At 43.3% G+C, this 15371-nt stretch overlaps 1 protein-coding gene across 17 annotated transcripts in view; it reads left to right on the top strand.

Annotated features, from left to right (window-relative positions):
- The window catches only part of LOC143895153 (uncharacterized), a 185145-nt gene that overhangs the window by 136400 nt on the left and 33374 nt on the right, over positions 1 to 15371 (top strand). For 11 of the 17 annotated variants that reach the window (XM_077402044.1, XM_077402043.1, XM_077402041.1 and 8 more), the window contains 5 exons: positions 318 to 353; positions 1703 to 1738; positions 6470 to 6543; positions 8675 to 8759; positions 9581 to 9634. In XM_077402044.1, coding sequence (XP_077258170.1) covers positions 318 to 353; positions 1703 to 1738; positions 6470 to 6543; positions 8675 to 8759; positions 9581 to 9634 — 285 coding nt within the window. The remainder of the gene's footprint in view (positions 1 to 317; positions 354 to 1702; positions 1739 to 6469; positions 6544 to 8674; positions 8760 to 9580; positions 9635 to 15371) is intronic. The other 6 variants (XM_077402046.1, XM_077402036.1, XM_077402040.1 and 3 more) reach the window with 5 other exon arrangements.

Raw genomic sequence — 15371 nt, 5'->3', positions numbered from 1 at the left:
GAGGGAATGGATCGGCATCAACTAGTGTGCGTGCGCGCGTGCTTATGCGCCCGTGGAATATCTAATTGGCCGGAATAATTATCGGCGGGCGGCAGTGTATACGGATCCTTACAGCCGGGATCGTATATACACATACACGTATATATGTATGCATACGGGACTGGGGCCGATAATATCGCGGGCACGATCGGCCGGCCCGCGAAATAATCGCTTTTGCATGCGCGCGAGAGAGTACCCTGAGTAAATCCCCCCACCTCTCTCCCTCTCCTGCCTTCTCGTGTAAACGAGTTTTTAATTTTTTATACCCCTTCTTACAGGGTGTGGCCGGGACGCCGGGCAAGAACGGTTTTCCGGTATATTATTTTTTATTTTCTTTCTGAAGTACACTCCTTCTCGCTTCTATCTCTGTCTGTGTACGCCTGATGTCTGTCTCATATCCTCCACATTTGCATTCGTCTCTCCGTGTTTCTCTGCCTGTCTCTTTTTCGCTGTCCACTCTGTCACTCTGTCTCTCGAACACCACGGACTCTCACCACACTATGTGCATCGAACATAACAGTCATTAAGTGCCATTAATGCGTATCATGTAGCCCGCTGATGTGCGATTTTTGCTCGTTTGACCCGCTTCTCTATCCGCGAGCTGTCTCTCGATCTGGATCCTCTTTCGGCTCTCGATTGTAAGCTACTCATCTGGATTTTTTATTCTCTTTTTTTTTTTGGTATCGTGCATCAGCGCGATTCGTACGCGCGATCGAAGCACGAAATCGGACTTCGGCATTCTCGCTTCCATCATTGTATCGCGCGCGTCGCTTTGACGACTGAAGGTGCAACTGTTATACGCGTCGAGGAACCGGGTTAATTGCATTCTTCGCTCCGAGTATCACTCCTCGTTTTAATTGCTGGCAATTAAAACGAGCTGCCTATCAACGTTTCCGACTTACTAAGTATCAAGTTATCATTTCGACGAAGCTGTAATTGCCGAATGGAGATCAATCTATCCATGGACGAAATGAATATCTCGAGAAGTACTTTGCGAAATGTTCGTTTTAATAAAATTTAGATCGCGTCGGAAAGTCAAATTCTCTCGCGGGAAATTAATGTTTTACAATGTTGAATATACACAATTTATAAAATTCGGTTAATTGATAAAGAATGTTATGCGTTTCCTCTCATTTCAATTGCACGTAATCAAAAATATGTAAATTACATACATATGTAAATAGATACAGAAATAACTGACATTTATCTGTCGAGTCTGATTAATCACGGTAGCAACGATATCGAAAGAAATTCCGTATAAATTGGCGCCACGGCGAAACGCACCAATTTCGAGATATGACCCGGCATCAAATATGAAAGTTGCCCCATCAGGATCGAAGCTGCGCAAAATTAAACATTCATGCACGTGTGCCGAATAAAATTTCTATTAACAGCGCTTCCTCGCGATTCTCGCTTCGTCGCAAATGTACGCGTCATCATCACAGACAGGATCATGCGAATGCACTTTTGTCGCGCCTGGAAGCATAACGACTCATCATCGGTTCTGGTTTGTCGCGCTCGCCCGTGTTTATCACATGTTACATACACAAGGAATGAATATTTCCAAGGGCTCGCTCGGCCCGCACGCAATTTTTCACTTTTCTTCGTTCGTCGTTACGGACGCGTGAGCGACGACTGGCACTCACTGGCGGTGTTCTTTCAGGGACCTATCGGCTTGGACGGGCCCAAAGGTGATCCGGTAAGTTCGCCGCATAATTTACCATTTTAATTTTCGTCATGGCGTTACGAAGCGTACGAAATTAATTGCTTCGTAAAAAAACGCGAGAGGCAATATTTTATTTCGCGAACGCTTAACGTTCTGAGAATAACATTATTTGATAGAATAATGGTTATGGGCGTGAGAGAGCTTTAATCATAATATATCTCGTGCGGCGAGAAACCTGTTTTATCGAAATTTATACCTGTGCGAGGTGTCATCGTAATATATCCGATAATTTTTTCTCTTTTTATTGCGATCACGTAAATATGTCCAGGCTGCATTAAATTTATGATATTTTAAACATTTTAATTTCACGAAGTCGATCGGTACAAAAACAAACACTATAGAAACTGCGAGACAATAAGCTCGCGATTAAATATAGATGATATCCCTGAATAATTTTGCTTGACTGAATTGTCGATAACTGATGCCGATTGTCCGTACATATTTTAATCAATACGATATAAATTTAGATGTCTTATCTAAATTTTCTGTCCTAATTGCACAGGTGCGAAACGAGGTCACTTAAGACATTTTGAGAGCATCTATACCGTTCTCAAATACGAGAGCGACAGTTTATTTAAATAGCCTACCTCTTTCTTCCTTCCCAATCGATTTAGTTAAATAAGTACTTTATTTTATGAAGTCACGCGTCCCGGTGACGAAGGGACGTCGTCGGAGAAGATCAAAAAAGCAATGAAATCGAACGCTCGAAATGACAGACGTAAGATAATGATACGAGAGAGAAAGAGGGTAAGGAGAGCGAAAATTTTGATATCGAGTTACCGTCAAACGCAGCTGTTCCTAAAAGATGAAACTTTTCCGGTCTACTTCTGGTCGTATTTCAGTAGAAATCGGAGTAAGATATTTAGTCTTGATATTTCGAGATACAGAATTCGATCAGTATTCGAGTCGCAATCTATGATTACACGAACGGGAACGCGTTCATATAAGACCAATCGCTTCGGGCTCATCTTGTTCTGGCACACTTTTTCTCGAGTCTCTTGTTCGGAGCAGCTGACGTGTATGTTGAACGAATTACCCGCAAAAATGCAGGATGATCAATCATATAAGTGATATATATATATATATATATATATATATATATATACACACACATTCGGTATATATATATCATGCATTTCGCTATCGGACTCGGTTTTTGACGGGCACGGATCAAACGCAGGCAATGCGAATAAAAACATATCGAAATTCAAAATCAAATAGAACATTATTCGATGCAGATATTTTGTGCTGACATTTATACGGATACGAACTACGACAATACGATTAATCGAGAGGATCATCGTCTCATTGTTGCTTTGATGGTCTGAAAGTTGGTTAAACAAAGTATTCTCTAGAATTCTAATACAATGCATAACGCGTATTGATAAACAATATAAAGTATTTTAAAGTTGCAGTAATAATCTATACGGGGTTTACAGACAGACGTCGACTTTTTAGCTACAGGCAACTTTTTCAAGCAAAAAAAATATTGGAGAAGATTACCGTTAATTTCACTTGCCTGTGAATATATTTACACAGCGAGAAGAGCTTTGTTATAAAAGGAAACAAAACGTTGCAAGAGCGACGTTACCGTTATTGCGCTGTACAACGTCGTTATTGTAGGGTTAATAAATCAAATTATTCAGCTCTCGGCAAATAAATGTAATTTATTAGATTTATTCATCCGGTATACAAATTCACATTGTATTTTTTATAACGTGCCAGCACTTCGTAGTTCGAGTTCTCGTGATTTATTAAGACAACTCTATATATCCTTATTCGCGGTTGTATAGCGGCGGCGGTCGCGAATAGGATTGGAAGATGAATCGGATTTTAAATTGAAAATTTGCTCACTCACTTGCACTCACTTACTCTATTAACTCCGCTGTTCGTTGGGAAGCAGTTAAGGTACTCGTCTGCGCACGATCGTTATATTTTCTCCGAGATGCGATTTTTTTCAACTCCAATCCGATTCATCGTTCGAACCTATTCATCACCTGGCCTGCCATCACCTTTTTTTCGCGTTACGGACGTAAGACGTGTGCAAAGTCGCGACACGCAAACGGCCGTTCTTTGTCACTCGCCTTTCGCTTATCCATAAATGTATAACAGTCTATACATAGATAATGGCGACGTGCGTCTCTTCGAAAAAGCAGACACGAAAATCGGATTGACGCGAGCATAGATTGATCATTCCTTATTTCGCCGTCCTATATATTATACATCCGTCTAGCCGTTGCACACGCAAATCGATTGCGGATGCGATACCTTATTACGCTTTTGACGAAACCAGATCTGTATATTCGAGAGAGGTAAGATGAGAACCATCATCTAACGGAATACGTTATTATTAACTAAATTCGCGTATTAGGATATAGAAGTTCCATAGTCTGCGTGTTCACTTCGACGACCCATCCCGGCACACGAGAGCGATTGCACGAGGCTCCTCGTGCTGGTTACACGACGGGGTCCTTGTATTATAATCTCCGCACATACATCCTCGTACATATATATGCGTGACTCTCTCGGTTATGCAAGGTCCTCGTGACACGCAAAGTCTTTTCGCATGACAGGCCCTTGTATGCGCGTCGGTGGCCCTTTGCGGCCACCTAGTTTGCCTTGCCGTATAGAGAGCAGCCTCTGTCTATTCGTGTACACACACGTGCTCGGCGGTGTGTCGCGTATTTGATGTCGCGCAGGATGTCGCGGAATTACTGCTATTTCCTTTAATTACAGACGCTACGTGATTAATTAAGAAGGTTGACGACACGCTAAGTGCATGTTTTCGCGATGCGGACGACTAGATAAGAAAATGTAATTTCTTACTCGATCTCGAATGGACTTTAATTGAATTGTCATAATTTGAGACACGCAAGATTGTGAAAAAAGATTGTGTCCGATAAAATTTTCATTAAAGAACAATCCGTTTCGAAGAATTCACGAACGATGGTTTCGTATACATGAGGAGCCGTGTTGTGTGGTAGGACACTGACGTGACTGGATCTGGGTGGCGGTAACGTACAAACGACAGAACAAACAGATAGCGAGGAAATGTGTCCGAGAAGAAAAGACCGAGTACGTGCGCGATTGAAAGAGAGAGAGAGGAAGGAAGGAAGGGAGGGAGGGAGGGAGGGAGGGAGAGAGAGGGAGAGACCAATAAGTGCATTGCAAATATCGCGAGTTGTTTGTACTGTCGATGGCCGGGAAGAAAGGACCCGCACGATCGGCTCCTTCCATCGCGTTCCTCTCTTTGCCCGGCCCGGGCGTTTTCTTTTTAAACGAGTGTGGCAAACGAGTGTGTACACAGTCGCGCCGGGCGACCAATACCCGCGCGGATTCGTACTAAGGGTATTCCGAGATTCGGAATAACGAATCCGGCGTTTATATCGAATTTCGTGCAGTAGCAGTAGCAGTGACTCCGCAATTTGCCTCGGGATCGCGGAGTTTACTCTCTACTCCGCTACTCCGGGGGCAAGTATCCGCCGCGCAAACACACACAGGTTTATCTTCTTGGAAATTTACAACCGCGCTAGCCTGCGCCGCGACCTACGTATATAGTACGTACCCGGGCGAAATATTAAATCGCGATTTTAACCCTCGTTGAATCGTTGAATCTCCCTCGGGTGTGTCCGCAGGTTTGCGGAGTCCGAAATTTTATGCGGGTCTGCGTTCTCCTCGTCGAGATACGTCGCGAAGGTTACGCACGCCGCACGATAATGGTGTGGTGGTTCTCGTGCATTGATACAGTACGCAGAAATGGATCTGAATAAACCGCGTACCAGTAAAATAAAATGCTTCAGGCTTTTGATCGAATACTCTCCTCCCCTCTCCAGTACAGCACCTTGTAGATTAAATCTGATCCTATTGCATTTTATACAGTATAAAAAAATATGCGACTTGATTTAAATTTACCTATCTTTTTTTTAATTGTCTTCTAATTCGTCTAATAATTTCATTTTTTTTCCATTTCTTACAGAGGTGAATAATGAGAGGTATAATTTGTTGCTTTCTAATCTATTGGCATGAATTATATAGCGAGCATTTATGTCTGTCGACTTTGCATCGATATAAGTAATTATGTTTGTGAAGTTGAAATAGTTAAAGACTAATTATGTTGCGTGAAATTAAAGTAGCTGAGAACTAATTACGTGTGTGTTATTATGAAGAATAATTGCAACGAGATTAAAGTGCGAGAACTCGTGCACGCATCTTCTTCGTAGATTTTAGAAACGCAAATTACTCGGAAGGGGAAATCTCCTTTAATTTAATCTTAATAATCGCGGAATCTCCGTACAGACATTTTGAGCTCTACGCTATTGGGTATTTTTGAAAGGGAACGAGAGCGCCCAGAATTCTTAATTAAAGCTGAAAGTGCTTTCATAATGATTCAATACGCAAAGTTGATATGAAAACGAAATCCCGGCGCATCGTTCTAACATTTAGCAGATCAAAAGGTAAAAGTAGATAATAAAATTATATTTTAAAATATTGCACAGAATCGCGTATAAATCTCGAAAAAAATTCCAACTTTCTCTCGGAGTTAGCTGGTTTACAAATTAGAGAGGTAACGCTCAACAAGAGCCGTGAGATATTTGATCGCTGTACAGTTATGGCATAACAGAGAGGAGACACGTTCATTCGGAAAAAGCTTGTTCATTTCATCGTTATTACTCCACGTAATACACAGCATCCCTTTGTTCGCAGGGCCGACCCGGTGACAAAGGGCAGAAGGGCGAGCTGGGCAGCCCCGGATTCGACGTCTTGTCCGCAGTGAAGGTATCTAAGCTACGCTATCTGGCGCGGAATAAAGCAATATCCGCCGGCGCACTCGTAACGCGAAAATGCGTGCCCCCGCGCTCTCTCATTTCTCACCTTACAGCCTCCGCTGTCCTTCAGAGAGCAATCTCGTAAAGCCCCGTGTGTATCACGGGACGTGTGTATCACCGGCGCGGCCGACGCACAGAGCGGAGAGAGAAAGAGGCGAGAAGAATACGGGATAAATCCTGAAGGGATGGCGGAGGGGGGTGCGCGGGCGGAAGAAATAAAACGATATTTTCATCGCGCGTAAAGCTGCAAATCGCATTTTACGCGGTAAAAGTGCACTCGAGCGGGAACGTTATTAAGCGTCTTCTCGATCGCGTCGCCGTGAAGCGTCAAAAGACCGACGGTTAATCGAATAAATTACGCGGATTTCGTGATTTGAGCCCGAGGAATTTCACAAAGTATCGGGAGCGAGTCGACGCAAAGAAATTAGTGTCACGCACAGGGAAAGCTCCCTTTAGAACGATCCGGAGCAGAACGAGGACTCTTTTATATATACGAACCCTCTGGGAAATCATATAACCGAGGCTCTCCGGCTGGCCTAATTCGCCCACCGCGTTTATCCGTGATAATTAAATCTCAGCTCTCGCGCGAAAGCGAGATTTGTTAAATCGTCAAAGCACCTGAAACAACATTCGCGCGGCAATCCGCGCGATTCCGCGCGCGCGCCCGTATAAAAGACCTTTATTTAACCCCCCCCCCCCCGTCGCTTTTTATTAGGTCGAGGAGTACGCTTCTTCATTCCGCTCGAGCGCACTTGCGCGCGTCGTCGATCGCGCGCGATTTCTTTCACCGAGTGTCATATATACGACAAGAGGGCACTTCCTCCTGTCGTCTCGTCTCGCGTTCGAGAATCGAGAATCTAACCAGCTTCGCCCTGGAAATCGAGCGACCGTCCGTTGATTTTATTGCGAGGACGACGATGCGTGCACGACGCGTTCGTCCGTGCACATGCATATATGCATACGCTCGTGTCCAGGGCGAAATCACCGAAGCTCCGTGTTCTCTCGATCCAACGTGCAACAAGCGCGCGCCCGGTGTATCGATCGGTGTGCGTTTGCCGCGCGACGACGAGCACATTGCACACGCGGAGTCCGCGTGCGACGAAGCCCACAGAAGACGATTGGCGATGGCTGAAAAGAGATCATCGCAATTCGATGGTTATTAATACTTTTCTAGGTTTTTGCCTGAAGACAAAAATTGATTCCAGATTACATCAACAGATACAGGTTTTGAATAATAAAGTAGTCATTAGGAAGCGATAATTAATTTTATTTTCGAGTATACATAATTAGATGCTTTTAGAAGTTCTATAAATTAAATTAGTCGAAAGTGATACTATTTTATGCATTTGCTGTACGAAAGAAAACGATTTTTATCGTTTTATCGTATCACGGCGCTCGATCGTACAGTGTAAACATTTGCCAATTAACCCGGGAACGCTTGCCCCTTTTTTTGCATAAATGGTCGCCTGGTGATTTTTACACTCCAATTAAAAGTCATTGTTATTAATTACATATCGTATTTTTATTGTTCTAAAATTTATTAGTATTTGAGGACAATATGTAAGTAAGTTTACTCAACATTTTCTAGAAAAAAAAGTAAAGAGAAAGAAAAAAATATTTAAAATGAAAGAAGCGCATTAAAATTACTGTGAGCTTAATTTTTTCGATGCTGGGGTGTAAAAATCACTTTAGGCGTCCGTCCCCGAGTTAAATAACGGCAGGATGAAAATCATCGTTCGCGCGAGAAAAAAGTCGCGTCAGTTATCGCGCGCTAATCTACGTTCGTTCCGTCGCGCGCCATCCGTCAAAATGCTGACGGCGGCGCAAAATCGGCGTGATTGCCTTAGCCGGTGTGAACGACAGGCGCGAGAAAAGAAGAATCACGTCAATCTCTGGCGCCTCTTTCCCGCACGTGGACTCCGCGCCTGTTCGTGAAAAAAATTTCACAAATTTCACGCAAAATCTGTTTCGCGCTCGTTCGCGCCCGTTCGACGCGTCGATCGCCAACAGCCAACAGCGACGCGACATATCGCGGTATACGAGAGTAAATAAATAAACTTTGCCTTTTTTCTCGCCTACGGGTCAATGCACAGGGATTGGGGTTAAAGAGGTCGGTGACGACGCTCCGCGGCGGGACGCTCGGCTACGCGGAAATCGTCGCCCTCAAGGTAAACCGGCCTCCTCCTCCTCCTCGGAAGGCGCGACACGCTTCTCGGTGTCGCGATCCGGACGGACATCCTCCAATTCCCTCAATCGTCTCTCCCCGCTGTTTCTCACCCGTCATCTCGTCATTGTCCAACACTGCCGTAGTCGTCGCTTCTTCTCTTCTTCTTTTCATCCCCCGTCCGCTGTCCCAACTTTCCCCGCCGTTCGTCCCCTGTTGTTACCACCTGTATGTCAGTTATTTTTATGTCCGCGCGTCGTCGCATATTACATCCCGGATGCGCGACAGGCCGGATCTCTCGTCGTCCAGTTGTTCTTTAGCTAGTTGTTTTGCCTCGTGCGGTGCTTTCGGTGTAGCGTTCTCTCGTTGGTTTATATGAAACGAAGTGCGTCGTCGATGCTCCATCGTCGATTCGGGGCCTCTCTTGTCTCTGTCGATCCCGGGATTTGTTTCAAGACATATACGTAGGATAAAATAATTGCGATATATCATGCGAGATAATTTAATTGTTGGTCGTGATTGAACGATAATGAGAGACCGCTGAACGAACGGCCATCGGCGACGCACTTTTTCACTTTGGTTTTTGGTTGGTAATGGTGTTTACTTTAAGTTACAGTATTTAGGTATATCTCTGGGCATGCCTTGGATTCGGAAGAGCAGTGAGATACGAGAACCCGTACCCTCCCCCACTCAACCCCTGATGAAAAAAAAGATATCAATTTCCCGATACGCTTCCCGCCCGGTACCGAAAATCGTTTCTTCCCCCCCCCCGTTTTTGTCTTGTAGCGATTTGGTTTTTTACCCGTAGTATTGACCTACTTTTAGGATCTTCAGGAGAAAGGGGTTAATATCTCAGCGCAGAACATCATACCACTGAAAGTAAGTGCGCCTGCTTTTCGGGAGTTCCCCCATTTCCTTCCCCTTTTCGTCGGTCCCTCGACGAATGGTGCTCGATTCGAATTTTGCGGTACAATTCGGCTTTTTTAGAAGATAAATTTTCTTTTTAAAGTTTTTATAAATCTAAGATATGTCAATCGCTCGTTATTATTTTCGTGAACGTCGTATTGCAACTGTTATGTCGAAGACACGTTAAATTTTTTAAGTTACTTGGACATATTTAAATTGAAAAAAAAAACGGGAGGAAATGCCGCAGATGAATGAATTATTTGAATATCTTTAAAACTTACCTTTTGTTTATTCATACTTTCTCGAAAACACTTAAACACCACGGGATCATTCTAAATTCGCTGGTGAAAGTAGAAAACGCGCCGTTGAAACGAGCTGTCGCGCTAGAAAGAAGTTGCAAAAGTTTGCCCGCACCTCGAAGGAATCCCGGGGCGATTTAATTTCTCCCTTTCGCCGAGATTGCGAACTTAGTTCTCGCCCCGTTGTCGCGACAACCGGAAGTTGTCGAGGGGGATTTATTTAACGGTCGGATAACCGATACCGAGAGCGCGCGCTGTCTATGTCCGGTCCCTTAATCGCACGGCGGAATTTGGTCGCGGTCGACGCGGCGGCTTCGTGCCGAGCACCGTTCGATCGAGAGGGAACGAATCGAGGCGCGAACACGGCGGAAGGAAGTTTCGAAGCAGTTGTGCAACTCTGGTCGAATCTCACATCCCGCTGTGCTCGCGCCATATCGAACATTTGCGAGGTTCGCTAGACTCTGACAACGTACCCTTTTACTTTACGGTTCGATACCTCCATTCTTTCGATACCCCCATCTCCCTCTCTCTTTCTCTCTACTCTACTCTCTTCTATCGGGGGTCGTGTACAAGTTACCGCGCGCCTCGTATACCATCCCGGCAATCGATTGTCCCGAGATACGCCGTATAGGAAAGACCGCTCGAATAATCCGCGGAGGGAAGCCGCCGTCTTGCCGTCTCGCGGTATTTCCACCACTCGGGCGAACGCAAATCCTCTCGCGAAAGGCAGACACGCAGCCTCTCTCGGCTGCCAGTCTCGGTGTCGAATTCGTATTTCTCGAAAGATCGAAGAGGCGGCCGGTAGTGGAGTGCCAACAGCGCGGATATCCTATACTCTTTCAGAGAGTAAGAGATATGAGGCCGGCCTCTCCTCGCACATGTCATACATATCCACTCCGCGCTAGTGCTTTTGACTTGACACAACGGCGGCGGCTTCCTTGGCACGAGCGCCGTTTGAGTTTCAAAGGGGATATCGCCCCCGTCGCGTTGCTCGAGACGCATCGCTTTATCAAATTCCGAAGGAAGATTTTTAGAATTAGTTTTACAACGTAGAAATTTTCAGAGTCAAATTTACAGTCGAAGAATTTTCAGCTATTCGGTTACGCCGACGTAGAAATTTCCAACTTAAATTTTACGATGAAAGAAATTCAGATCTTTCAGAATTTTTTGAAGATCTTTTATTTGAAATTTTGTACACGATGTCTGTGATAAATCTTTGCGATTATCAAATTATCAATTTTTATAGAAACATTATATGCATACGAGATATTTATAATAACAATAAAGTGAAACTAGAATTACAAGATTTTGATAAAACAAATACTGATAATGACGAAACTTTCGAGTTTAACTTGGTAGAATATTCAAAATTATTATCAACGATATTTTTCGACTAAATCTTCATAATGATTGACTTTCGCATTCGACGCGACACGTAGGCAAGATGTCAATACTAAAAAAAAAAAACCATAGAGGAAAAAAAATAACGTTCGAAATTCACGAACGCCTCCGCGAGAGAGGGAATTTTTACGCGAGAGAGGCGCGGATTACGTGGTCGCGTATCCGCGAAAAAATCCCGGCGCGGCGGGAACGCGCGTGCGGAAAAAAAAGAGGAGGGAAAAAAGGGGGCAACGGTGTGCCGCGCTACGCTGGCGCACATAAGGCGCGAGTAAAAAATGCACGACCCCGCCCCGCATTCGTCCCGCATGCCGATGCGAAAATCGCACGCGCGCCTCCGCAACACGCGGGGCGCGTGCGTGCGTGCGTTGCATGATACTATTTTGTAACCATCTGCAGTCTATCAGTCTATCCTGTTTTCTCTCTGTGGCGTAGTGCGATGCGGCGTGTGTGCGCTACCCACCTATATACGCATGCGGGTGTGCGATGCGCGCGTGTGTGTGTCCATCCACCCGCTGGATGAATGCGCGGGGCGGCGACTTAAAGCGCGTAGGTGGTATAATAGTATCCGTAGACTTTGCCTGTGATCGTATCGCAGTCGCATGATCGCACGATGATGGTGTATTGATGTAGCTGTCGGGAATGAATGAGTAACTGCTGGTCCTCCGGCGGGCGTTGGTCAACCGTAACACGAATATTCAATGTACTCGCGAGACGATTATATCCCGATTGTCGGATCGCGCGGCGTTGTTAAAAAAGAGTAGCGGCGAAGGAAAAGAATGTCAGAGGCGATTTGCACCGAGAGTCGATTTGGAGATAACAAAGCTCATTTCGAAGATGCTGCTTCGACAGGTAAGGTGCGCTGCTGGAAGAGAAGCGCGCCTGACCTATTTCGAGAATTGCGGGACGCGATTGCGAGCATCGATACAGACATGCTTTTGAAGATATAGGCGCGTTGTAATATATTTACATGAAAATACACGAGCGCCTGACACAATGGCAGTGGTAATGCATAAGGGTAATAACAAATAATAAATGACAATAGCGCAACCACGGGAATATTGGGAGAGGCGGTTAACCATAATGAGCTAAATTCCCTTTCTCCAGCGACGTTACAGCTAGAGCTACGTTCGAGGATTCAATAATGAAACGCTAACTGCAGTTAATTATCCCGTTAAAGAACCTCGTTACCTTTAATTGTAAGTATTCATGAGATGCGAGAAGTTTGTCGTTTTTTCATCCCTTCTCCCTTTTTCACGGAACATTCCGCGAAAGCGAAGTTAAAAGAAATATTTTACGCCAGTTTAATTAGTCGTATCGTCTAGCGTAGTCCGTCGAGAAATGATATTTATTACAGGGTTGCAAATAATTAAATCAATTTCTGATTTAATTCAAAAATAATTCATAAGTCAATTTTGAATTATTAATTATTCTAAACTTTAAATCGTAATTAAAATTTGATTTATGAATTACACAGGCTTTAATTCACAAATCAATTTTGATTCGTGAATTACGAAAGCTTTAAATCAAAAATCAATTTTGATTTATAAATTGCACCGGCTTTAACTCATAATCTCACATTTAAAACTTACAGTTAAAGTAAAAAATATATAATTTTTATGTCTACGTGGCCTAGATCGCAGATGACAGCACCCAGGCCGTATAATACGCTCCGTAGTTTTCGGTGTCTAGGTGTTCCAAATTCTCGAATTCGATGTCTACGTTTACAAGTTAATATTAGGTAATTTGTAAATTAAAGACCTGTAATTCAGAATTCAATATTGATTTGTGAATTATACCAGCTTTAAAACACGAATCATGAATTAAAGCCTAGCTGTGTAATTAACAAACCAAATTTTAATTATAAATTTATAAATTAAAGACCGATGCAATTCACAAATCAAAAGTGATTTGTGAATTAAAGCCTGCGTAATTCACAAATAAAAATTGATTTGTGATTTAAAGCGTGTGTAATTCACAAATCAAATTTGAATTATAAATTAAAGCCGGTGCAATTTACAATTCAAAATTGATTTATGATTTAAAGCTTTTGTAATTCACGAATCACAATTGATTTGTAAATTAAATCTTGTGTAATTCACAAATCAAAATTGATTTGTGAATTAAAGCCTGTGTAATTTACAAATAAAAATTGATTTGTGATTTAAAGCCTGTGTAACTCACAAATCAAAATTGATTTATGAATTAAAGCCTGTGTAACTCACAAATCAAAATTGATTTGTGAATTAAAGGCTGTGTAATTCACAAATTAAAATTGATTTGTGAATTAAAGGCTGTGTAATTCACAAATTAAAATTGATTTGCGAATTTAAAGTTGTGTAATTCACAAATCAAATATGAATTATGAATTAAAGCCTGTGTAATTCACAAAGCAAATTTGATTTGTGAATTGAATACTGCTTAATTCACAAATCAAAATTGATTTATGATTTCTTAATTTCTTAATTACCAGTTTCGCAACCCTGATTTATTATATTAGAATCAAGCACACACACACACACACACACACACACAAAAGGATTTTACGCAACTGAATTTCTCTAAAAATATTTAATAGCGCGCCGCATCATTTCACATGTAAATTTTTAATTCACTTTTATAACAACATGGAAAAATTTAATCATCTTTCGATATGACGGAGTTCTCATATTTAAATGAATATTCAGACCTGTTTAATTACGGCTCTCGGTGCCTCAGGCCTCCCATCGGTTTCGACGTATGCGCGGGAGAGAAATTAAAAAATAGGCTGCGCCGAAGTTATTCTATCTTCTCTCTATGTTTTTTTGTTCCAAAACCATGAAACATGTGGCCTCCCCGCAAAATGCCCGCGACGACCGCGTATATCTCCGAAAACGCGTCTCGTCGGGCCATTCCGGTTGAGTTTTCATCCGCGGGGCACCTGCGCCCTCGGGATATGTGTTGGTACGTGCGTGTAGATACGTCTGGCCCAATGCATGTCGCGTGTCGTAGACTTTTCTAAACGTTGCTCGTACATTTATGTGTATGCCTGGCCATATTGTGCGTGTATGTGGTGTCCCGCTATACGCACCGAACGACGATTCATCGTTATTTGTCTCGGCCATATCGTTCAGTCGGGGATGCGTCGCGACTGCATGCATGTGTATATGCGCGCTCGATGTGGTCGAATCGCGACGCGTATATCGTGCATATCTATCCGTCTTCCCCGCCGTTATCTCTCGCGAGCGCATATATAAACACGTGTTCTCCGCGCGCATTTGCTCCCGGGGGGTGGTTGCTCTCGGGGGGGGTGGTCGCGCTCGGCAGCTGATGCGTGTCTCTCTCCGGTCGTGACAGAAATTAATTGCTCGTTCGTGTACGCGGGCTGTCTCATCGCCGCTGGAAAATGCTGTTTCAATAGCCCGGGCCTTCGACGAACCGCGCGCGGCATTCATCGTCCCGAATGCGTTTGATGAAGGGTCTAATTAATATTTGACCCGAGAGCACGCGTAGCGGACCGCATATGACACGTACTAACAGCGATATTTTTCGTACCGTCATATAACGCGGCCGCGCCAAGTATTAAAAAAAAAAAAAGAATTCTGATCCCCCGGATAATTTCAGCGCAATTTTTTAAGCCGATAGAAATTTAAAAATATTTACGATTTTATTATCGAGATATTTAATTTAGAAAAAAATTGACAAATTCTGGCATGCGTCGGTTTTCATTAGATTTTCTCGACAAGAAATCCGCTGTTGGCTTTAATTCTCTCTCCGATAATGATGAAACGTGTAAAAACGAGAATTAATTAAGCATTTTTACAAAGATCCTATTACTTAAAACTAATTAAGAATATAATCAAAACTTATCTTCTCTCACTTTTCCTTTAGCTCTTTCTGTTTCGCTAAATTACTTTACTTGAGGAATAAGTGCCAATAACTTCGGAACTGCGGAAGAAAAGATAAAACTTGTTCGCTTAAAAGATATTTCAAAATTGCCTTCGAACTTATCGTGCCGCGATTTTAGCTCCGGA

Source organism: Temnothorax americanus, unplaced genomic scaffold, assembly GCF_048541705.1.
Source record: "Temnothorax americanus isolate GAGA-0224 unplaced genomic scaffold, ASM4854170v1 Scaffold15, whole genome shotgun sequence".
In the NCBI taxonomy this organism is placed as follows: domain Eukaryota; kingdom Metazoa; phylum Arthropoda; class Insecta; order Hymenoptera; family Formicidae; genus Temnothorax; species Temnothorax americanus.
This window is presented reverse-complemented; position numbering and strand designations above follow the sequence as displayed.